Genomic DNA, 25,276 nt, shown 5'->3' with positions numbered 1-25,276 from the left:
CCTCAGAAGTCATCATTTCTTTAAATGCACATCGTAGGAAAGAAGACAGGTTTAAAATCAATATGCTAAGGGGCTTCCCTGGTGGAGCAGTGGTTAAGAATCCACCTGCCAATGCAGGGGACACAGGTTCGAGCCCTGGACCGAGAAGATCCTACATGCCATGGAGCAACTAAGCCTGTGCACCACAACTACTGAGCCTGCATTCTCGAGCCTGCAAGCCACCACTACTGAGCCCATGTGCCACAACTAATGAAGCCCGCCTACCTAGACCCCGTGCTCTGCAACAAGAGAAGCCACTACAATGAGAAGCCCGTGCACCACAACGAAGAGTAGCTCCCACTCGCCACGACTAGAGAAAGCCCGTGCGCAGCAACAAGGACCCAATATAGCCAAAAAGAAAATAAATACATTTATTAAAAAAAAATGAAGTCAATTAAAATCAATATGCTAAGCATCCACATTTATAAGTAGTAAATACCCAAAAAAAAGCAACAAATACAACCCAAACAGAAAAGAAGATAATAAACATAGATGAAAACAATAAAATAGAAAACAAACATACAGTAGACAAGATTATCTAAGCCAAAGGTTGGTTCTCTGAAAATGGATAACCCAGGGCCTACTGTGACAATAAAAATTTAGGCTACATGGAACACTAATGATGAAAAATCTGGAAGAGAAATTAAGGAAACACTCCCATTTACCACTGCAACAAAAAGAATAAAATACCTATGAATAAAACTACCTAAGGAGACAAAAGACCTGTACACAGAAAACTAAAAGACACCAATGAAAGAAATTAAAGATGATACAAACAGATGGAGAGATATACTATGTTCTTGGATTGGAAGAATCAACACTGAAAATGACTATAATACCCAAAGCAATCTACAGATTCAATGCAATCCCTATCAAACTACCACTGGCATTTTTCACAGAACTAGAACAAAAAATTCCACACTTTGTATGGAAACACAAAAGACCCTGAATAGCCAAAACAATCTTGAGAAAGAAAAACAGAGCTGGAGGAATCAGGCTGCCAGACTTCAGACTATACTACAAAGCTACAATAATCAAAACAGTATGGTACTGGCACAAAAACAGAAATACAGATCAATGGAACAGGATAGAAAGCCCAGAGATAAACCCATGCACATATGGTCACCTTATGTTTGATAAAGGAGGCAAGAATATACAATGGAGAAAAGACAGCGTCTTCAATAAGTGGTGCTGGGGAAACTGGACAGCTACATGTAAAAGAATGAAATTAGACCACTTCCTAACACCATACACAAAAATAAACTCAAAATGGATTAAAGACATAAATGTAAGGACAGACAGTATAAAACTCTTAGAGGAAAACATAGGCAGAACACTCTATGACATAAATCACAGCAAGATCCTTTTTGACCCACCTCTTAGAGAAATGGAAATAAAAACAAAAATAAACAAATGGGACCTAATGAAATTTAAAAGCTTTTGCACAGCAAAGGAAACCAGAAACAAGACCAAAAGACAACCCTCAGAATGGGAGAAAATATTTGCAAATGTAGAAACTAACAAAGGATTAATCTCCAAAATATACAGGCAGCTCATGCAGCTCAATATCAAAATCACAAACACCCCAATCTAAAAATGGGCAGAAGACCTAAATAGACATTTCTCCAAAGAAGACATACAGATTGCCAACAAACACATGAAAAGATGCTCAACATCACTAATCATTAGAGAAATGCAAATCAAAACTACAATGAGGTATCACCTCACACCAGTCAGAATGGCCATCATCAAAAAATCTACAAACAATGAATGCTGGAGAGGGTGTGGAGAAAAGGGAACCCTCCTGCACTGTTGGTGGGAATGTAAGTTGATACAGCCACTATGGAGAACAGTATGGAGGTTCCTTAAAAAACTAAAAACAGAACTACCATATGATCCAGCAATCCCACTACTGGGCATATACCCTGAGAAAACCATAATTCAAAAAGAGTCATGTACCACAATGTTCATTGCAGCACTATTTACAATAGCCAGGACATGGAAGCAACCTAAGTATCCATCAACAGATGAATGGATAAAGAAGATGTGGCACATATATACAATGGAATATTACTCAGCCATAAAAGGAAACGAAATTGAGTTATTTGTAGTGAGGTGGATGGACCTAGAGTCTGTCATACAGAGTGAAGTAAGTCAGAAAGAGAAAAACTAATACTGTATGCTAACACATATATATGTAATATAAAAAAAAACTGGTTCTGATGAACCTAGGAGCAGGACAGGAATAACGACAAAGACATAGAGAATGGACTTGAGGACACAAGGAGGGGGAAGGAGAAGCTGGGATGAAGTGAGAGAGTGGCACTGACATATATACACTACCAAGTGTAAAATAGATAGCTACTGGGTAGCAGCTGTGTGGCACAGGGAGATCAGTTCGGTGCTTTGCAACCACCTAGAGGGGTTGGATAAGGAGGGTGGGAGGCAGATGCAAGAGGGAGGGGATATGGGGATATATGTATACATATAGCTGATTCACTTTGTTATACAGCAGAAACTAACACAACTGGTGGGAATGTAAATTGATACAGCCACTATGGAGAACAGTATGGAGGTTCCTTAAAAAACTAAAAATAGAATTACCATACGACCCAGCAATCCCACTACTGGGTATATACCCTGAGAAAACCATAATTCAAAACGAGTCATGTACCAAAATGTTCATTGCAGTTCTATTTACAATAGCCAGGACACGGAAGCACCCTAAGTGTCCATCAACAGATGAATGGATAAAGAAGATGTGGTACATATAAACAATGGAATATTACTCAGCCATAAAAAGAAATGAAATTGAGCTATTTGGAATGAGGTGGATGGACCTAGAGTCTGTCATACAGAGTGAAGTAAGTCAGAAAGAGAAAAACAAAAACCGTATGCTAACACATATATATGGAATCTAAGGAAAAAAAAGGTCATGAAGAACCTAGGGGTAAGATGGGAATAAGGACACAGACCTACTAGAGAATGGACTTGAGGACATGGGGAGGGGGAGGGGGAGGCTGTGACAGAGTGAGAGAGTGGCATGGACATATATACACTACCAAACGTAAAATGTATAGCTGGTGGGAGGCAGCCGCATAGCACAGGGAGATCAGTTCGGTGGTTTGTGACAGCTTAGAGGGGTGGGATAGGGAGGGTGGGAGGGAGACGCAAGAGGGAGGGGATATGGGAGCATGTGTATATGTATAACTGATTCACTTTGTTATGGGGCAGAAACTAACACACCATTGTAAAGCAATTATACTCCAATAAAGATATTAAAATAAAAAAAAGAAACTAACACAACACTGTAAAGCAATTTTACTCCAATAAAGATGTCAAAAAAAAAAAGGGAGGGGAAGCAAAAAGCCATAATCTGATAAATAATGTCTACAGTAAACCTCAGCAAGCATTATATTTAATGGTAAAGAATTGGAAGCTTCCTCTTTCTGAAATCAGGTGCAAAATGAGATTCCCGTTATCATTTCTATTAAATATTTTATTGAAGTTCTTAAACTGTGAAGACAGACCAGAAAAAAAATAATATAAGGATGAGAAAAGAAGAAATTAAAGATACGTGGCTGTTAAGGAAACTAACAATGGATGGTGAAGCATCCCAACTGCCAAAACAGAAGGCTATTACTGCCCATAGGCCTGAAGGGTCCAGAGCAGGAGAGCAGTTAGCAGAGCTCAGCAAGAGCTGTGACTGTAGAGGAGGGCTGCCCAATGGTTTTGGGTAGAAGACATAGCCACCCAGGCTGGGGAAACTCAAGAGAATAAATACCCCCGCCCTCCAATCTCTTGGTGGTGCCTCCCAATGCCTAGGCCCAATGAAACGCAGTCCTAGGAGGTCAGCTCCTACAGCACAGGGCAGGGTGGAAAAGAATGGAGAGTACATATGGAGGTGCAAGTGGGAATACCCAGCACATGGGCTTTGAGGTAGTGGTGGGACACTCAGGTTAGAAGTTCCCAGCCCATCCTTAAAGATGTGGGTCTGGAACTCAAAGAGAGTGCAAACAAGACACACTTCCTGCTCTCAGAGAAGCTAAACTGCAGCTAGAGAGGGGGAGGCCAAAAGACTTCAATACATAATTGGGTTAAATGACGTGGGTCGGATTATAAGTACCATACAAATGTAGAGAGGAGGGATATCAGTAAGAACAAAAAACAGTCAGGATGCATATACATGCTACTATATATAAAAGAGATAACTAATAAGGACCTATTATAGAGCACAGGGAACTCTTCTCAATATTCTTAATGACCTATATGGGAAAAGAATTTTTAAAAGAGTGGATACATGTATATGTATAACTGATTCACTTTGCTGTACAGCAGAATCTAGCACAACATTTTAAATCAACTTTATTCCAATAAAAATTTAAAAAAATAAAGGATGATTTCAAGTCAGACATGGAACTTAATCTGAGCCTTCAGGATAGATGGCTTGGTTAAATAGAAAGGAGGGGACAGGACATTCCAGGAAAGAGGAATAACAGTATAATTATAATAACAATCAGCATTTACTAAGAGCTAACTATTTATCAGGCACTGTTCTAAGTGCTTTACCTATAATACTACATTTAATACTCAGAACAAGGGGTGGGATAGGGAGGGTGGGAGGGAGGGAGACGCAAGAGGAAAGAGATTTGGGGATATATGTATATGTATAGCTGATTCACTTTGTTATAAAGCAGAAACTAAAACACCATTGTAAAGCAATTATACTCCAATAAAGATGTTAAAAATTTTTTTAATTTAAAAATTTAAATTAAAAAAAAATACTCAGAACAATCCTGTGAAACAGGTACTAGCATCAGTCTGATTTGACCGAGGAGGAAATTAAGGCACATAGAGGTTAAATAACTTGCCCAAGATTTAGGCACAGAAGGGTTAAATAACTTGCCTGAGGTTGCACAGCTAGTAAACGGCTGAGCCAAAATTTGAATCCAGGGAATCTAGCTTCACAGAATATGCTCTTAACCACTCTGCTATAGCACCTCACACCATAAGAACCACTGTAACAGGCTTGGGAATGAGATTATTTTGGAACAGTAAAATAGGTCTACTAAAGCTAAGCTATGTGGCATCTGCCCTGTTTTAGATGGGCAGTGAGTGGGATTGAAAAATCACTTAAGGATGATGATGATGGTGATAGTGATGCTTATATGCTGCTGCTGCTGCTATGATGACAATGATGATGATGATGATGGGCTTCTAGAATTCCTCTGAGCAGATAGCAGACAAGATTCACTGTGAAGGGATGAGGTAATTTCCCCATTAGTAAAGTTTTAAGAAAAAGAAATAGGGAAAAGTACTGAACAAGCAAGTAGTGGGAAGAAACCATGATGTGCTGATAATACAGTGTTTGATTAAGAGAAATTGGCTAAGAAAGAAAGAAAAGCAATTCAATTAATAAAATTAGAAATAGCTAGAGAAGGGCTTCCCTGGTGGCGCAGTGGTTGAGAGTCTGCCTGCCGATGCAGGGGACACGGGTTTGTGCCCCCGTCTGGGAGGATCCCACATGCCGCAGAGCGGCTGGGCCTGTGAGCCATGGCCGCTGAGCCTGAGCGTCTGGAGCCTGTGCTCCGCAACGGGAGAGGCCACAACAGTGAAGGGCCCGCATACCGCAAAAAAAAAAAAAAAAAAAAAAAAAAAAGAAATAGCTAGAGAAGAACACTTTTTCAGTCAGACTGGCTTCAAGAATATCTTCTGCATTTACACACACATTCCTTCACATTTCTCAGTTTGGACTATTATAAATAAGGCTGCTATGAACATTTGAATACAAGTCTTTGTGTAAACATTTTTTCATTTCTCTTGGGTGGAGTGGAATTTTGGGGAATTCTGGTAAGGATATACTTAACATAATAATTTGCAATATTGTGTTCCAAAGTGCCTGTACCATGTTCCAATTCCAGTAGCTCCACATCCACACCAACACTTTTATTGTCTGTTTTTAATTTTAGCCATTCTAGTCAGTAAGTTGCCTTTAGTTCGCATTTCCCCGATGTTAAGCATCTTTTCACGTGCTCATTTCCCATCTGTATATCTTCTTTGGTGAAGAGTCTGTTCACATCTTTTGCCCATTTTTAATTGGGTTGTTTGTCTTATTTTTTAGTTGTAGGAGTTCTTTATATTTTCTGACTGGACATGAGTCCTTTATCAGGTATAATTTTTGCAAATATTTTCTCCCAGTTGTGGCTTACCTCTTCATATTTTTAACAGTGTATTTCAAAGATCAGAAGTTTTACATCTTCGATGAAGTACAATTTATCAACTTTTTATTTTATGGTTTGTATTTTTCATGTCCTGTCCAAGAAGACTTTGCCTAACCTAATGTCACAGTAATCTTCTTGTATGTTTTCTCAAAGAAATTTTATAGTTTTTGTTCTTACATTTAGATCTATGATACATCTTGAGTTGATTTCTGTACATGGAAATACAAGGTCTCTGGATTAGACAACAGGCCATTTATTACTCAGAAAGCATCTTAGCACCAGTTCTGATGCCCAGTTCCCCACAGAACAACACAATGAGGGCCTGACGTTACCCTGCAGATGCAGCAGCGCTAAAACCGGAGGTGAAGACCCCAAAATTATGAGACTCAGAGTTTATGAAGGGACTGATGGCAATCTCTTCTCAAGAGGATGGGAAAGATTTTTACTCTGGAATGTAAACAGATCATCTCTGGGTAATAGGTGATGAGTTTCCTTTTGTTTTTCCTCTTGTAATTCCCAGATTTCACCCGAGGGTGGCCCAAGTGAGGAACTGTGCAGCAGCACAGGCAGCAAAAAACTCCAAGAGAAACACTGTCTTCCTGTCTTGAGGACCAAGAAAAGGGGAACCTGAGAGCCAGAAAGTATAGGGAAAATGCACTTTTTCCTCTCTTTTTTCTTTTCTAGCCTTGCTGCAAGGTTAGCCCCAATCATGGGGCTGCACTACAGTGCTGGTGGTGGAGCAAGCATCTGAAACCTCAAGAGGTAACTTATCATTCTGAACACAGGAAGTGGGGGAGGGGCCTTGTCATCTAAAGACTGCAGAGGAACCCCTACCATTTTTCTCTCTCCCTTTTTCCTCCCTATTTGGCCCCATGGGTGGCCCCAGTCATGGCAATGCACATAACTAAACTCCTAAAAGAAACATGTCTTTATAGCAGCCAGAGGATGAGGAAAAAAAGAGGCCCCTGAGAGCCAGAGAGTGTGAAGGAAATCTCAGAGGGTAGAAACATAGAGAAAGGGAAACATAATTCTCTATATAAACTGACCCATTATGGGGCTCACTCCCTAATCTGCACATGCTTAGAACTGACCCAGGGGACTTCATTGCTGGCACAGTTGTTAAGAATCCACCTGCCAATGCAGGGGACACGGGTTCAAGCCCTGGCCCGGGAAGATCCCACATGCCATGGAGCAACTAAGCCCGTGCACCACAACTACTGAGCCTGTGCTCTAGAGCCCATGAGCCACAACTACTGAGCTCACGTGCTGCAACTACTGAAGGCTGCGCGCCTAGAGCCCGTGCCCTACAACAAGAGAAGCCACAACAATGAGAAGCCCGCGCACCGCAACGAAGAGTAGCCCCCGCTCGTTGCAACTAGAGAAAGCCCGTGCACAGCAGTGAAGACCCAACGCAGCCAAAAATCAATCTATCAATCAACCAATAATTTAAAAAAAAAAGAACTGACCCAAAGCAGCATTGCAAGGGCTTTGAAAATTGTACTGACATAGAAGCCACACATAACTTGCAATCCAAATATAGCCAAGCTGACTGCCTACTAAAACAAACAAACTGACAAAAAATCAACATTCTCCAGAGAATTTTAACAGGGCTGACAGACTCACTACCTAATATTCAAAATACAAGATACAATCCAAAGTTACTCAACATACAAAAAACCAGGAAACTGTGATCAATTCTCAAGGGAAAAGAAAATTAAGATATGCCAACCCCAAAACAACCTAGATATTGGAAATATCAATTACTTTAAAGTAGTCATCATATCCATGCTTCACAAAGATAAACATTCCTTAAGTGAATAGAAACACAGTTCTTGCAAAATAACAGAATCAATAGCAAAAACTCAAATCGAAATTTTAGGGCTGAAAATAAAATAAACATTTCATCTGAAATAAAAATGTCACTGCAATGGCTTGATAACAGAATAGAGACAGTGAGAAAGGAAAGGGCCAGTGAAATTGAAGATTAGATTGAAAATAGATTATAGAAGTTATCTCATGTGAGAGGGGAATAAAAAAACAGAGCATTAGCAAATAATCTAACATTTGAGTCACTGGAGCCCTAGAAGGACAGGAGAAGCAAACTAGTATAAAAAGAATTTTTGCAAAAATAATGGCCAAAACTTCCCTAATTTGGTGAAAGACACAAATGTACAGATTCAAGAAGCTCAGGAAACCCAAACAGGATAAATGCAAAAAAAAAAAAAAAAAAAAGGCAGATTCATCAAATCAAACTTCTAAAGACCAAAGGTTTTTTTTTTCTTAAATCTTAAAACTTCACACATTACATATAAGGGAACAACCATTTGAATTATTGCTGATTTCTCATCAGAAACTATGGAGAGCAGAAGATAGTGGAATAACATTTTTAAGAGCTGAATGAAAACAACTATCAACCCAGAATTCTATATTCAGTGAAAATACCTTTAAGGAATGACAGTGAAATAAAGACATTCTCTTGGGCTTCCCTGGTGGCGCAGTGGTTGAGAGTCCACCTGCCGATGCAGGGGACACGGGTTCGTGCACCGGTCCGGGAAGATCCCACATGCTGCGGAGCGGCTGGGCCCGTGCACCATGGCCGCTGAGCCTGCGCGTCCGGAGCCTGTGCTCCACAACAAGAGAGGCCACAACAGCGAGAGGCCTGCATACCGCAAAAAAATAAATAAATAAAGACATTCTCACATGAAGCAAAAATAAAAGAATTTGTCACAAGCAGATCTGCTCTAAAAAAAGTGATAAAAGAAGTTCTTTAGGCTGAAAGGAAATTATACTAGAGGGACACTTGGAACTTCAGGAATGAAGGAAGAACACAGAAATGGTAAATATCTGGGTAAATATAATAGATGCTTTTTCTTCTTTTTTAAAAATATGTATGACTTGAGAACAGAAGTTATAACCTTCTCCAGTTTTCAATATATGTACATGTACTACTTCAGACAACTGAAGTATTAGTATAAAGAGTGGAGGATAAATGGATAAATATCATTTTAGGCTTGAAATAAAGAGCTGGGAAGCCCAAAAAATAGAGGACCTAGGGTTCAGGGATCCTTTGGCAATGGGTCTTCATATGATACGTACATGCTACTAAATCCTTTCACAAAATGTTGACATTTTTAGATGTGTTGATGTGAGGGAAAACGCATTTAAACTATTTTGATAAAGAGATAACAGTTTCCTATATTGCTAAGTTTTATTTCTCCCTTATTTATCAACTTCTTTGTCTGAAAGGATATACAACAAACATATGAGAATTGGGTGATAGAAACAACAAGGAAGGATGAAGGTCATTTGTAGTAGTATGTGCCACCAGAAGACAGCTTTGCTTTCCCGTATCCATAATTTAGATTAAATCTACGTAAATATCCACACACTTAAGAAAATGAGACAATTACACAGATAAGCAACAGGTATAAAACTCTTTTTCTACAATGAGTTCTCACAAAAAGAGATATCAGGAAATGGTAATTACTCTCAGACAATTACCTTAATTCTCCAGTTAGCACTTGTCAACACAGCTTTAGAAAACATTAGTGTACAAATATAACACAGTTTTCAAACTTTTGCTTATGAGCCACCTAAGAGAATTTACAAAATCATGTGCTCTATCACACATCTTTGGTTGACATCTAAATTTTTCATCATAAATTTAGAAAGTGGCAAAGTGTATCATGAACATCGAAATTTTAAAATAAAACCATTACATCATCTTTTCAATGTCCAAAGGAATAGTAATTTCATATCCATCATCATTTGTTTTTAAAATTCACGAATAAGGCCTTCTTTAGAAGTCAAAAAGTTTATACCATTTCTTTTTCTCCTTCAACTTACATTCTACTCACCTCGTGAAATTTCACCATATCCTAATATGTTTTTATGCTTAAAAGACATTTATTTCTTGATCATCTATCATATCTCTCTGCAACAAAATATTTGTAGATTGAATTTTAATTTTTTTTAAACTTCAATTTTTTGGTACACAAGTGAGCAAAACAAACTAAATATATCATGAATTTTGGTGAATGCTTATAAACAACAAAAAATTTAACACATCTCTTGACATAAGTTTTCCCCATTTACCTAATGTATCCATGTATGACTATTACTTATTGCTTGAAAGAGACAGCATCAATTCTATCCCTATTTTCACTTGTATTGACGTAAGCACTGAGAAACTTTGTTCACATGAGTAAGTATATGGGAATGGAAAAAGCTAGGTATAGTAATATCACCCAATTCTTTAAACTCATTCCAAGTTAGATGCCAAAAATTACATAGAAATCTATCATAAAAATTATTTGTAATGATCTATCCACTGACAACTTCACTAGTTCCTCCTTTAAAATTTCTGAAAACAAAGAATTGTTTTCAACCTGACTTTTAAAAGAATATATTGACCTGGGCAGTTACTGTCTGTGGCTAAGGTTTCTACTACAGATGCTAATATAAGGAAAAACATAGAAGAATTTTTGCAACTCAAAATAACTTGTAAACAGTGTAGAGGTTGTTTTACTCCAAAAGAGAATCTAAAATCTGAGATAAAAGGAAAGTAATTTATTACGCAGCCATCATAGCCATTCACTTTCACAATGTCTGGGGAATAAACCAAAACAGCAATACGAAGATTTACCAAATCCATATTTGTTTTGTTCTCATTTAGAAGCATCCTGCCTTACCTGAAATAACCCTTAAAAGACTAGCAAAATGGAAACAGTATTAATTTAATGTAAAATATTTTTTATAAAATATTTTCATTTCATCATGTGTTTTATATATTCTTGCTGTACCTTGGAGCTGCAGATATAACTTATTCAATATGCAGAAAATGTGCTATTGACCATGTAATCTAATTAGTAAAGTCGATCCTCACTGTCAAACCAATCATCTAAATAAAATTCACTTTGAGAAAAAGTGTGACAATTTTCAATTCAAATGAATGTGTTAGTATATGAATTTGATGTAAATTTTCTAAAAACTGAGAAATAGATCACAAAATATATCTCATAAGCTCAATTATTAAAACCAATCAAGATTAAAATGATGTAAGAACTAATAGAATTAGTTTATACATTTTTATAATGTCATAAAACCAGGAATAAATCTATATGGGTCTGTCATCACTTAACTCATAATAGTAAAACATAATCAATAAATATTATTTATGAATTAGAATATGATTTTTTAAAAGCATAGTATTCCTTTAAAAAAGTATATCCATGTGTATACTGAAATTTGGTTTTCAGATTTCAGGAATAACTAAATAAAAATCATATATAAAAATTCTGTAATAGCTCTAACCAGTTTTTTTTTTGAAGTAGTAATAAAAACTTTTCCCATATATTTAATGAGGAATAAAAGTATGTTGTTAAAAATAGATCAGTCCGGCAGCTAACACATAATTTTTTGATAATAAGAAGCACAAAGTATGCTTTGTGGGATGGGATGGGAGTATTTATATACTGATGCAGAATTTGATAAAATAAGTATATCAGACAGGATAGGCTAGGTCATGCTGCAGTAACAAACAACAAAATGGTATGACTCAAAACAACAAAGGCTTCTTTCTAACCTAAGCTACATGCACACTGTGGCTGGCAGAACAGATCTGCTCCTCATAATCACTCAAGGGCCCAGGCTGACAGAGCAATGATCCCCTGCACCAGAGGGAAAGGACAGCTCTAGAGGTTTCATATGGGTAAAGGCAATACTTCTGTTCATAACTCACTGGCCAGAAATAATCCTATGGCCTTACCCAATTCCACGATTGCCATGAAATTAACTCCAACCTTATGCCTAAAAAGGGAGGGAATGGGAACTATTTGGTGATCTGTGATTTTTACAACACGTTTTAAATTTTATCGAACAACACATACCAAATCTAAAATAAAATTACATATGACATTTTTTGCAGATTATTCTGTATAATGGGAAAAAACAGGAAGGTCTTAAAATAATCCATTTTATATTTAAAAGAATCACTGTCACTAACCTCCACTCCTTCAGCTGTTCAAAGTCACGTTTCTTTCCAGATAATGACACATCTTACAGATAAGTGTTCAGAATAGCTGGAAAATATTGCTTATGTTTAAATCTGTGAAAAAAATTTAGGGTTCAATATTTTCTTCAATGCTGGTTTTGCTTTGCTCTCACCAGACTCTCCTTCAATAATAATGCACTTCTTAACCACAGAGATAAAAGAGATGTGATGATTAAAAGAGATGTGATGAAAATTACTATCACTCCCACCATTCACACTCACACAGTATATCTGATTTCAGAAAGTCACAACAAATATCCAATTACCATATTTCTAACAGCCTTACTTCACCCTTACCTGGGATATATGTAAGATGGGAAAAGACAGGAAGTCTAAGAAGGGTTTATAATGCCTTGATTAATAATTAAAGGAAGCTTCTCCCAAAACATGTTGAATTGTCCCTTTGTTTGTCATCCTAGAGGGTTTTACACCCTAGGTGAGGGATATACCTTTCTTTTGTAAAGTTAGAAAAGAACTATTGTAAATGCAGAAGAAGGAAAGAAGAACTTACACAACACTAGGAAAGAGTATAAGGGCTCTATAAATTAATTTACTTCAAGGAGTAGGTATCCACCTGCCCCGTGGACTATTCCACACAATAAGAACTTGAATTGATGGGAGCTTTAATTCCTGCTCAAATAGCAAGAAACATTTGCCACTGAGTATGATGAAGAATGAATCTGCTTACAGAAGAGGCTTTCCATTTTACCACAACTTAGAGTGAGCAGTATATTTTACATCATGATCCAATACACATATACATACTGTTTCATGAAACAATAATTACCCTCACTACATGTGATGCACTCTGATACTTCCTATTCTAATGTCTTTTAAAGCTGTTCACGACCCACTAAATTGATTTCACAACCAACTAATGATTCATAACCCACAAATTTAAAACACTGGGCTACAGAAAATAGAAATATATAAGGCAATCTCTGACTATAACAAGTGTCCTTAAGGAAGCTTTAGCTTGGAGGTACAAGTGGGTAAGCCAAAGTCTGGAAGTTAATATCCACAGGAGGTTAAATTTTATTGTTACATTAGTTTGCCCACCATAATATTTAAACTTCCCCATTGGTCAGTAACAGCTTTTATAGGCCTATTATCATAGACTTGCTGTTTCCAACTCTGTGGTAGACAGGAAAATGTCTCCCAAGGTTATCAGTCCTAATCCCTGGAACTTGTAAATCCCACTATATATGTGACAAGGGCCCTGGCAGATATGAATAAATTAAGAATCTTGAGATGGGGAGATCATCCGGGATTATCCTGTGGGCCCTAAATGCAATTACACATAACCCTATAAGAGGAAGGCAGTAGGAGATCTGATACACATCGAGGAGAAGGTGATGTAAAGAGGAGGCACAGAGATATTTGAAGATTCTGGCCTTGAAGATTGGAATAATGTGGCCGTAAGTCAGTGAATGCCAGCAACCACCAGAAGCTGGAAGAGTGAAAGAAATTATTCTACCCCAGAGCCTCTGGAAGGAGTGTGGCCTTGCCAACACCTTGATTTGGGCCCACTGATACTGATTTTGGACTTCCGGCCTCCAGAACTGTGAGGCAATAAAGTTCTGATGTTTTCAGCCACCAAGTTTGTGGTATTTTGTTATAGCAGGCTCCGAAACTAGTATAAGCCCTATAAAATTGACTTAATAAGAGACAAGGTACAAAGTGCCCCATAGTACACAGCCATCTGTAACTCTCTATACCTTGCTATATTTTAAGAAATAGTTATGGTAGCTTACAGAGATTCACAAAACATCCTGATAACACAAATAATAAATAGGCGAAAAGGGAAAAACCAAAGATATATATGTAAAACAGAGCCAACAAGGTTTATATTTGTTTATGCAAATATACATATAATAGTTCCTGCCATGAGTCCACAGCAAATTTGGCTTTAAAGTTCTAACAGCCAGTATTCAAAGGAAGTCTCCTTGTTTATGTGATTCAGTGGTTATTAGATAAAAACAAGCCAAGACAAGGTGAAATTCCTACCCAGGATATTTCTTTTGGACTGAGCTATGCATGCTATACTCATTACAACCTGTGTCAACTTCTTAAGCCAGACCCAAGTTAACAAGGCTATTAATTATATCATAGGTTGATAACATATCAAAACTTAACTTGATAAAAACAAATTCTATAGCACATATTGATAAGATATCAAAACCTAAGTTAATAAAACAAAATTCTATAGGAGGGAAGAGGGTGTCAATAGAATACCCTCTAGGAATATAGCTTGCCACTGATTCACCTTAATTCCGGGGTACATTTTAGAGTATTTATGACAGGCCTTGAAAAATGCTCAGAAAATAAGAAGTGTTCTCAGCTGAACTATTAAATATTCAACAAATGCTTCAGCCAATGCCTATATGGCTTGCTTGAGAGCAGATGTCTTATGGAGTAAAATACAGTGTTTCTACTGTCAAGCGGGGTCTAGATAACTACTGAGGAGTCAGATAAATACCCCATCCCTACTCCCTGAAGAAGCTTCCAGGCCAGTGGGGTAGAGAAACACAGAGCACTCCAAATAGTTCCCCTAATCCAGCAAAGGGGTATCAAGAATGGCCTCCGGGAAGCGATACTAATTGACTGTTAGAGATGAGTAGTTCGGTGGGAGGGAGGGGAATGGCACCCCTGATGAGTCAGAAGTTTCTTCAGCCCCTAAAGTCAAGCAATGCGCTTGTAGCACGTCAAGGCCTAAGCTGGATGAAAAGAGAAAGAAATCACGCAGAAAGAAAGTGGAAGGAGGAAAAGAAAAAAAAAAAAATGCATTTCATTCTCCACCACATGGCACACGCATAAACATTTCTTCAGAGGTTGGGGGGTGGGGGTCAGCGCTATAGCCATTTCCAACAAAATAGAGTTAGCGAACCCTGCAGGACGTTCATGAAAGCCAGGCCTCTCGCCCCTGAGCCTGCGTTCCGTCAGTCCTCCGCTCACCTGGAGACGCTCGTCTCACTGCGCAGGAGCCAGGTCAGACGTTAGGAGTTCCGGGTCTCTCACTAAGACTCCACTCTAGCCGCCAAACTTCCGTTTCTCTACTGCTCCCCGCGGAAGTCTCCGGCAGGAACTGGGGGGCGGGCCTTCCGGGAAAGAGGCACGCGGCAGAGGAGGCTTGCGAGTAGGTAAGTCTGTAGGTGACTGTTAGGGGGGCATGTAGTGAGTTATGGGCAATGGCTGCAGAGACCCTGCGGAGGTCTCCAACCTTGTAGAGTCGCCAGGAATAGGACGAGTCAATTTCATTAAGCAGCTCGGAGGTTTCACAGGTCTCCCCCAAACAACTTGGCCTTTTGCTGCATAACTTGGGAGATTTACCAAACGAAGGACGCTAGCCTAGTTTCCTCTCCGGCGCAGTTACTCTCTTCCTGTTTAGGCAGCATTCAAGGCTCGGTTTCTCTGCTCATCAGTTGGCCTTAGCTTTGTGGGACTGGGGGTGCAGATTAGTTTTGTTACCAGCTTCAGAAAAGTATGATTGAATGATATTTAAGAAAAAATATTAGCGAAATGCCCTACCGATTTAAACGTCGGTTGACTTGACACTGTTGCTTCCATCACAGGCAGGCGTGATCCAGGCGGTTGGAGGTTGGGGGTGTTCTTGTTGAATTGAGTAAAGCTTGACATCCATTCAGAGCCGTTCGTGTCTCTGCGACCTAGTAAAATAAGAGGTACTGGGCTTTAAAAAAAAAAAGCACTGTGTCTAGATTTTTCTGTGAAACAAGTGTGCACATTGTGTGAGTTCCTTGAGGCCTGATAACTCTATTAGGGCAGGCCCTGGGCCATGAGTTTCGCACGTCAGCCTCATAATTCAGTGAGATAGTACAACTGTCTTGTAGTAGATGAGAAAACGAAGGCAAAGAATACATACTACTGCAAACACGATATGTCCATTAAAGTGCAGAGGCAAGATTCCAACCAGCTTTTCTCCTCCAGAGCTGGCGCTCTCCACTAACCCGTGGTTTTTGAGAAACCTCCCTCCCCAGCAGAATTTACAAACACACACACACACACACACACGCACACACACACACATGTTTCAGCATTCACTTTTAAAGTTCCCCCCGGGGATTCACCACACTGAGGGTTACCCAGGTTAAGAACTCCTGCACATTATCTGCACTTTTCAAAGAAAAAAGGCAAACCTAATCCAAAGCCAGTTACTGTATAAACCTGACCTTTTAAATGCATCAGACCTATCAGAACGATCAGAGAAACTTAGCCTTTTATGCTAAAGTAAAGAGATGGATATTTTCTCCTATGGGCTTAACATGTTTTGCTCCGGCACATTTCAGTAATTTGTTTTTGCTTAGCATTTTCAAGTCCAGGTAATTTTTCTTCATGATACTGCTTTCTTTAGTTCACATTTAAAGAAAATTTGATATTTTAAGTGACTATTCTCTACCCCTTAGAATAGCTTCACGTGAATAAAAATCTAATTTTTTTGCCTTTTACCTTAATGTCTTTCACACGGTCATCATGGTTTTTTAAGATAAAGTTGAAAGTTTCTGTAAAGGGGCATACCAGGGTCCTGAAAAATCCTAGATAAGTCTTTCCAATCTTTAAAAAAACGTAAAGCTAATAGAGTGGCAGTTTGCCAGTCTCAGGACCAATATTTATGGACAGCAGAACTTGTGAGCTGTTTTAGTCTATGTAACAGGAAGGTTTACCAAACTCCTATGCTGTACTTCATCAGAAGCATACAGGTCTGTGCTCTGTAAGAGACTACAAAGCAGTAATTGGCAACTGTCATAGGCATTTTCAGTTTGCTTCTATTTAGCAAGTGTTTCTGTTTCTAGTAAAGGATTCAGGTTTGGAGAGGCTTATTCTCTTTCTCCATCATAAAAGTTTTAGGACTTGGATTTTGTGATATGACCGTTTCCATTGAATTCTAATGAGACCTTATTATTTATGAGCTCTGTGTCCCAGTACTTTGCTACATTCCATGGTGGGCATGGAGATAACTTAGCATCCTGGGAAGGCTTCCGTGACCACTGTCCTAGTGAGTCCCTCCCTCCTTACTACCTGTCAGGTTACCAAGCTGCTGGTCCCCTCGTCTATGTTTCTCTGGCTGTCAGTGTCTATAAGTGAGGATACCATTCCAGGGAGGTACAGGTTCAACTACATGGAGTGTGCATATGCTTTTTTACATGATTAAATGAGGACAAGGAATAAACAAATGTGTCTGTATAGAACGTATGAACACCAAGCATGTTCAGGTTTTTCCTTTTTTCTTTTTTTAGTTTACCATTGATTCAGTGCCACTGTCTTGTTTCTCACATGGTCCTTCAAGCTTTGTTTTCCGAAAAGGAAACTCATATTTAGAGAGGATAGGTAATTGTTCAAAATAACCCAGTTGATGAGTGGCAGAGCCAGTACTCAAACCTAGGCCTCAGGATTCCATGCTGCCTCTTCATTTAAAAATAAAATGATTTGGGGCTTCCCTGGTGGCGCAGTGGTTGAGAGTCCGCCTGCCGATGCAGGGGACCGGGTTCGTGCCTCGGTCCGGGAAGATCCCACATGCCGCGGAGCAGCTGGGCCCGTGAGCCATGGCCGCTGAGCCTGCGCATCTGGAGCCTGTGCTCCGCGACGGGAGAGGCCACAGCAGTGAGAGGCCCGCGTACCGCAAATAAAATAAAATAAAATAAAATGATTTGGGGTTCAGAACATATTTTCGTGAAAATTTTGTAGCAAAATGATAGTTCCTAGACCACCTTACAAATAACTGATCGTGGAAATATTGTGCAATGGCAACAGAAATCTGTTCTGATGCCATAATGGTAATTAAGCAAAACAAAGAAAAGTTGATTAAGAAACCTTTTATTTTTAAGTTTTTTTGTCTGATATTTGGGAAAAAGATTACCTTAAAGGTGGAAAGAAGACAAAAGATAATGCATGCAAAGAAACTTTTTGTAGCTTCTGAAAGCAACTTCTGGTAATTTGCAAGGCCTTTAGAAGTTTATAGCACTGACTGTTTTCTCTTTATACATTAACTGTTAATGACTTTTTTTCTCATTGATGAAATTATACATCTCTGACAACCCCAATCCATCCCCATCCACATAATGGAGCAAGAGTTGGGAGAGAAAGGAATCCTAGAACTGAGTGCTGAAAGGAAAAGGAAGGAGTAAATAAGGTTTGCACAGATCCCAGGTTGGAGGGGAGAGACCTTAGACAGTTCTCCCACTGCTGGCCTTCAGGTGGCGCTATTGGCCCAAGATTGCTTGGTTGGTGTTCAGAAGGTAAATGGTTTGAGACTGACATTCTGAAATTGGTTTGAGGTCATCCTCTGCTCTTTCAATGGATCTTGGAATGGACATGAAAAATTCTTTAATTTAAATACTGGATATTTAAATTGCCAGAGCAGTTTTGAAATTAACTTGGCGGCATTCCTGTTTAGGAGGTTTTTTTAATATATTTCTTCTCTTGGTTTTTCAAGATAGGTTTATGCCTTTTTTCTATTTGGAGATCAACTCCTTTTCATCCCAGCTGAACTGTCCCCCAGGATACTGTCTTAGTCAGCACAGACTCTCATCTCACTATAAAAATTTCATGTAAATTAGCATTTTCTGCCAACAGGTACCCTTACATTTGAACTAGAATGGAATGAGGGTTATTCCACCAGCAACATTCTTTGTTTTTTTGTTTTTTTTCAGTTAAGGAACTCTCAAATGCTTTTTTTTTTAATTGAAGTATAGTTGGTGTACAATATTATATGTTACAAGTGTACCATATAGTGATTCACAATTTTTAAAGGTAATACTCCATTTACAGTTATTATAAAATATTGGCTGTAGTACCTGTGAACGTTCTTGATTTTTATGTATCACCTATATAATCTTTGATATATAGTACCTATAATTTCTGCATATTACAGATATCATTCTTATACTATTTCAACATTCTATGCCTCTGAAGAAAAAGTTACTGTTTTCAGCTAATAAGAATTCAGCTAATTTTCATTAAAGCAGAATATATAAAATGGAAGATAAGGCAAGTAACATCACAATTCATAAATGCCTTTTGTTCAGGAATAAAATGAATCTTTTGAGCTGTTGAGTTAATTCCTATAAGACTACTATCTTTGTTTTTCCCAGCTGGCTCTCAGTCTCTAGGCAGAATTCAATCCAGCAACCTGGAGGCTAAATGACCTCATAACTCATTAGCTGTTCTTAGAGCCATCTGGAGCCCTTGAGGAGAACAGCATTCAAAGGGCTGATAATAAAGACAACAGCATAATTATTTCTCCACCATGATTAAACCTTTAGGTGGCAAGCAGTCAGCATATTTATTTTGCAGATTGCTGAGGTAGGTGTTTTCTGAAGGTATAATAACAATGCTGTGGTAGGATAACTTGTTTCCCTGTCCTCATCTACCCTACAAATAGGTAAGCTGACTCTCAGTAAATAACCTATTGAGTCATAAAATCGTTCATTATAAAAGAGGCAGTACAGCTGGGGCGTAATAGTGTGTGAACACCAAATGTAAAAGATGCAAAAAGGGGCTTCCCTGGTGGCGCAGTGGTTGAGAGTCCGCCTGCCGATGCAGGGGACACGGGTTCGTGCCCTGGTCCGGGAGGATCCCACATGCCGCGCGCGGAGCGGCTGGGCCCGTGAGCCGTAGCCGCTGAGCCTGCGCTCCGCAACGGGAGAGGCCACGACAGTGAGAGGCCCGCATACCGCAAAAAAAAAAAAAAAAAAAAAAAAAAGATGCAAAAAATGTAAAGCATGCAAAGGAAATAGCCACTGGACTGTGGATATTTCTCAACGCCAAGGCACATCCTGCCAAAGATGTGAACTGATTCACGTGTGGCTTGCCGTGTTTTCACTTTGTAAACCGCTCATTCGATAATCTGGGAATTTCTTGCACTAACCTGTTTATCTTTCTTCTCATTTTCTATAGGGACTCTTGCTCCTTGCTGCGCAAGAAATGTCGTCACTTTCAGAATATGCCTTGCGCATGAGTCGTCTGAGTGCCCGGCTGTTTGGTGAAGTTGCCAGGCCTGCTGATTCCAAATCCATGAAAGTGGTGAAGCTGTTCAGCGAGCAGCCTTTGGCCAAGAGGAAGGAGACTTATGACTGGTATCCTAATCACAACACTTATTTTGCACTCATGGGGACACTACGTTTTCTTGGACTCTACAGGTAATGACAAAAAAAAACCACACACACGAAGAGTAACCTATAAGAAATTTGTTTAGTAGATCAGAAAAGGAAAAAATTAGCCTTTCTATCTTTATAGTTTTGTGGTTCTTATAATAGTGCCCAGGTAGTTCAAAAGGTACAGTTGTGGGAGGGGAAAGCTTTCAAAATATCCATAATGAATATACTTAAAAAAAAAAAAAGGAAACATGCACTTATTGGAAGACATAATTTAATTATGTCTAAAATGTGACTAACATTGACTAGATACTGAGCTATAGTGAGATGTTAAATTAGTCATTAATCTAAGAGCACTCAGTGGATGCAGAGGAACACTGGTCTAAACACTGAGCACATTCTTGTTGGTCAGATGAAAAGTCCCTGCCCTGTGGCTGATCTGCTTCCTAACTGGCGAGGGGGAGCCTCCATCCTTTCCTGAGGGCAGTTTTGTAGGATTTCTTATTTCCTTTCACCCTCTTTGGACACTTTTAGTTGGTACCCTTTTTGGTATACGAATTTGGTCTAAATAAGCTGTAGTTTACCTTTAAGAGTAATATGTAATCAACATTATAATAGGATAATAATATGTAATAGTAAGAGTAGCAGGCTCTTTCCACCATGCATTTGTATGTTTGTGTATGTGTCGGAAGTGGGTGCCTAAGATGATATACTACTCTAGAAAGAAAAAAGATCAAATATCCATGTGACCATTTTCTTTAAAAAAAAGTCTTAGTTACCAAACAAATACATGCTCATTATAAAAGAATTTAAACAGTACATAATTGTATAAAGTTAAAATGCCTACTTTTTTTTTTCAATTTAACAAGTTTTAATTGGACTTGTCTTAGGGCAACAGTACAAACATTAATTTGGGACTGTTGGCGCTAATATAATAAAATTAATAGTTCATTCCAGATAACTAAAGATTGGTACATTCATTTATCCAATAGATTTTTTTTTAAGTACCTTCCATGTACAGGCACTTAAGATGGGCACAAGGGGAACAGCAATTAACAAAATAGAATAGATTTTCTTAGTTAATATATTACTAGAGATGATAGTCCATGACGTATTTTGAATTTCTGGAATTGCTTTTGGGATTATCTCCCTTGCCATTAGTCTCGGCTCAAAAAATAAAAATTAATTTTATTCTTACCCCAAATAAAATATTGGAAGGTAGATGTCCTCAGTAGAAAATCATAACCCATAACCAAATTAAATACATTCAGTTATTTTAATTTACTTGTTTGCTGCTACTCTCCATTTGTTTGAAAAATAAAGCCTTGCCTATCTTTGGGGACAGAGAAAAAATACTTAGCATTTAGTTATCCATGGAAAAGCACAATTATTTTCACATTTAGCCACTAGTTATGGTAAATGGTGCCTCTAACACAAGGCCTCCTGGGAAGTCAGGCAGGATGAAACTAGACAGTCTTCAATGAAGAAAATCTTACTCAGAGACCTACAAAACAGGGAGGGAAGCAGGTTCTCAAAAACAGTGACTCAGTCACCCAAGCAGGTGCTTGGGCTGGTTCATCAGCAGAGACAAAGACCCCTGCCTTTGTCGCTTGCTCTCTGGAGGAGGTTGTCGGGAAAGGTTGGGGGGCGGGGAGGGAAGGAGAAGGGGGAAACATATTAAATAAGTAAATTATGTGGTGTGTTACCAAGTTGAATGTGCTACAGGGAAGAAAAACAGTAGAGCCTGCTGAGCAGGATCAAGAGTGCTGACTGGGCACTCAGTGGGCGGGGAGAGGACAGGGCACAGTATTAAACAGGACAGTCAGGGTTAGCCTCATTGAGAAGATGAGGCTTAAGCAGAGACTTGAGGGTGGTGAGTGAGCCAAGTGGGACCCAGGGAAGAGCTTGCAAGGCAGAGACAAGAGCAGAGCAAAGGCCTTGAGTTGGAATGTTCCTCGTCTGTTCCAGGGGCTGCACATGCTGAGGGGAGAACAGTGGGACAGGAGGTGGATTGTGCAGGGGGCTGAGTAAAACGGGGAGCAGTTTGCCGGGTTGTAAACAGGAGTGACATGATCTGACTTATATTTCAGAAGAATTACTCTGTTTTTGAGAATGACTTATTTGGGGGGCAATCATAGCTGATCCCTAAGAGGTCTGTTGTATCTATCATGTTCATGGAATGAAACATCATACCCTATAAAACTGATCTATTTTAAAACAGCCTAGGGGGAATTACCTGGCAGTGTAGTGGTTAAGACTCTGAGCTTTCACTGCTAAGGGCCCGGGTTCAATGCGGTTGGGGGACTAAGATCCCACAGACCACATGGCACGGCCAAAATAAAAAAATAAAGTAAAACAGCCTAGGAAGTTAAAAATTGGGCCCAGCAAACCCCTCTCTTACATTTAATTGGTACGCCATTATCCACCCTTTTACAGGTGAGGAGACCAAGGGGCAGGGAGGGAAGATTCCTTATCCAAGGTCACACAGCTACTGAATGGTGGAGCTGTGACTTAAACCCAGGGTCAAATGGGTTCCACAGCTTACATATTTAAACACTATACTGTTTGAGGGTCTCTGTATCCGCAGGTTGCATATCTGCAGATTCAACCGACCACGGATCAAAAATATTAAAAAAAAAAAAATTCCAGAAAGTTCCAAAAAGCAAAACTTGAATTTGCCACACACCTGGCAACTATTTATATAGCATTTACATTGTAGTAGGTGTTGTAAGTAATGTGGAGATGATTTTAAATATTCAGGAGGATGAGTGTAGAATATGCAAATACTATGCTGTTTTACGTAAGGGACTTGAGCATCAGTGGGTTTCAGTATCTGGGGGGGGGGGTCCTAGAGCCAGTCCCCCAAGAATACTGACCATATTTGATCTTAGAACGCAGATATTTTTATACAGTACAGGCAGTCTTCATTCGTATGTACAGACAGTCCTGGCGGCCTTGACCCCTGGAGGACCTGTCTGTTGATCCGGCTTCCTTCTGCCTGAGACTTTCCCCGGCAGCCTTTTTGTGTGAATCATCCACTGCCATCAGGGCAGCTTCCTCCAGACCTTTCCCCTTTGTAGCAGGTGCTAATCCCTGGGCCCCTCAGGGTCTCGTGTAGCTGTTGAAGCTTATACCCACTTTCTGCCCCCTTCAGTGTTTAGTCTTAGTGTTACAGGGAAATTTGGGGCAATTATTAGCGTTGTATCCTAGTTACCTAGGTTTACATGGGCGGGTTTGGTAATTAAGCTGTTGGTAGCATTGTTTCTGTGAGGGAAAACTGACCTAGAAATGAACTTTGGGAACACAGCCCATCTGTATGTCGGGGGTTCCCTGTCCTTTCTGTTCACCAAGCTGAGCATGCGCCCTGTAGAAGTCAAAGCTTGATAACCAGAACCACCTAAGAGAACATTCTAGATTGGTGTACTTTTCCAGTCTGATAAAAATACTGGCTACTTTTTTTTTCTTTCTCTTTTAGAGATGAGCATCAGGACTTTAAGGATGAGCAGCGGCGTCTGAAGAAGCTTCGTGGAAAGGGGAAACCAAGGAAAGGAGAAGGGAAGAGAGCAGCAAAAAGGAAATAGTGTTGGGCCATCAGGGGAGGACTTCTCCCTCAGCAACCAAGAGCAGGACGAAGTGTATTTATTGTCCCTCCACATATTGGAGGAGTGCAAGCTTCCTAAGTTGAAGATTATTCAGAGGAATACAGTCATCTCCGTGCTGAAGTCTAATGCAGTTGAATTGTGACTGGTTTCTTGAACACATTTTAATTCTGCAACATTGTTTACCTTGGTTCTGTAATCTGAAGTTTACCTTATTCCCCAGAGAAATGAGTGCATGATTACTATTGAATGACTTGTTTGGGAGGGGATGGGATGTTGGCGGAGTGGAGGGGAAACTCATTAAATGAACACCCTCGTTACTCCCTTCTTGCTTCCCCACTTAGCCAGCCCTAAGCTCTTTCATCTCTCTGGCTGTTCAGCTACTGTCTCCACCACCAAGCTCACAAACTTGATGTGCCTCTCCACCTACTCCTTTGAGAATATCTGTAAGATAAATTTGTGGGATAAAAGGCTGCGTCTGTTAAGAGAGCATTGGGTACCTGCTGTATACAGGCTACCAGAGCCCGGGTAATACAGTGGTTTGCAACAAACAGTCCGTACCTTGTGGAACTTTCAGTCCTGAGGGAGAGCCTAATATTACATAATTACATAAATACAATTGTATTACATGCTACAAAGGAAAAATCCAGACCAGACTTCTGTGAGAGTGTGGATGGATCGATGGATCGATCCACAAAGATAGCAAGAGGCCCAAACCTCATTAGGTATTTTAAAGAAGGCGTCCCTGAAGAGATATTTAAGTGGGCGGGGCTCTGAAGAATAAATTAGAGTTAGGCAGAAGAAAAATGGTGGAAAAGCATTTGAGGCACAGAGAACGCCGTTTGCAAAGCCCTAAGATAAGAAGAAATTGTCCCGTTCAAGGAATTGGAAAAACAACCACTAACTAGTATGGGTTAGTCATAATGAAATAGACAAAGGCCAGACTGTGAAGGGCTTTGCAAGTTCTGTGAAAAAGGTTGGACTTAACCAACTTAACCAGAGATCAAAGTGTATAAGACGTTATTTCTATGAGAGGTGAGTTGTACACAGTAGAGGAGCTCGATGCTCATTGTGTTATATTCTAGCAGTGAGTTTCCAATGAGGTCGCAAGGGCTTCTCTGATTTTTTTTTTCCCAAGAATTCTGAAGATCTCTAGCACCATCAAGGAAATTTTTTAAGTACTTTGTTTTTATTGTGGTAAAATCATAAAATTTACCATCTTAACGATTTTTAAGTGTACAGTACAGAAGTGGTAAC

General features: G+C 39.4%; 1 protein-coding gene across 1 annotated transcript; it reads left to right on the top strand.

Annotated features, from left to right (window-relative positions):
* Positions 1 to 15,403: 15,403 nt before the first annotated feature.
* On the top strand, positions 15,404 to 24,570 carry MRPS33 (mitochondrial ribosomal protein S33). The gene is made up of 3 exons (XM_082846147.1): positions 15,404 to 15,452; positions 20,224 to 20,465; positions 23,896 to 24,570. The coding sequence occupies exons 2-3, from the start codon at positions 20,251 to 20,253 to the stop codon at positions 23,999 to 24,001; spliced, it is 321 nt and encodes a 106-aa protein (XP_082702273.1). The 5' UTR covers positions 15,404 to 15,452; positions 20,224 to 20,250; the 3' UTR covers positions 24,002 to 24,570.
* The last annotated feature ends 706 nt before the right edge of the window (positions 24,571 to 25,276 follow it).

Source organism: Leucopleurus acutus, assembly GCF_964270905.1.
Source record: "Leucopleurus acutus genome assembly, chromosome: 9".
Classification (NCBI taxonomy): Eukaryota; Metazoa; Chordata; class Mammalia; order Artiodactyla; family Delphinidae; genus Leucopleurus; species Leucopleurus acutus.
Note: the sequence above shows the minus strand (reverse complement) of the source record. Positions and strands in the feature narration are given on the sequence as shown.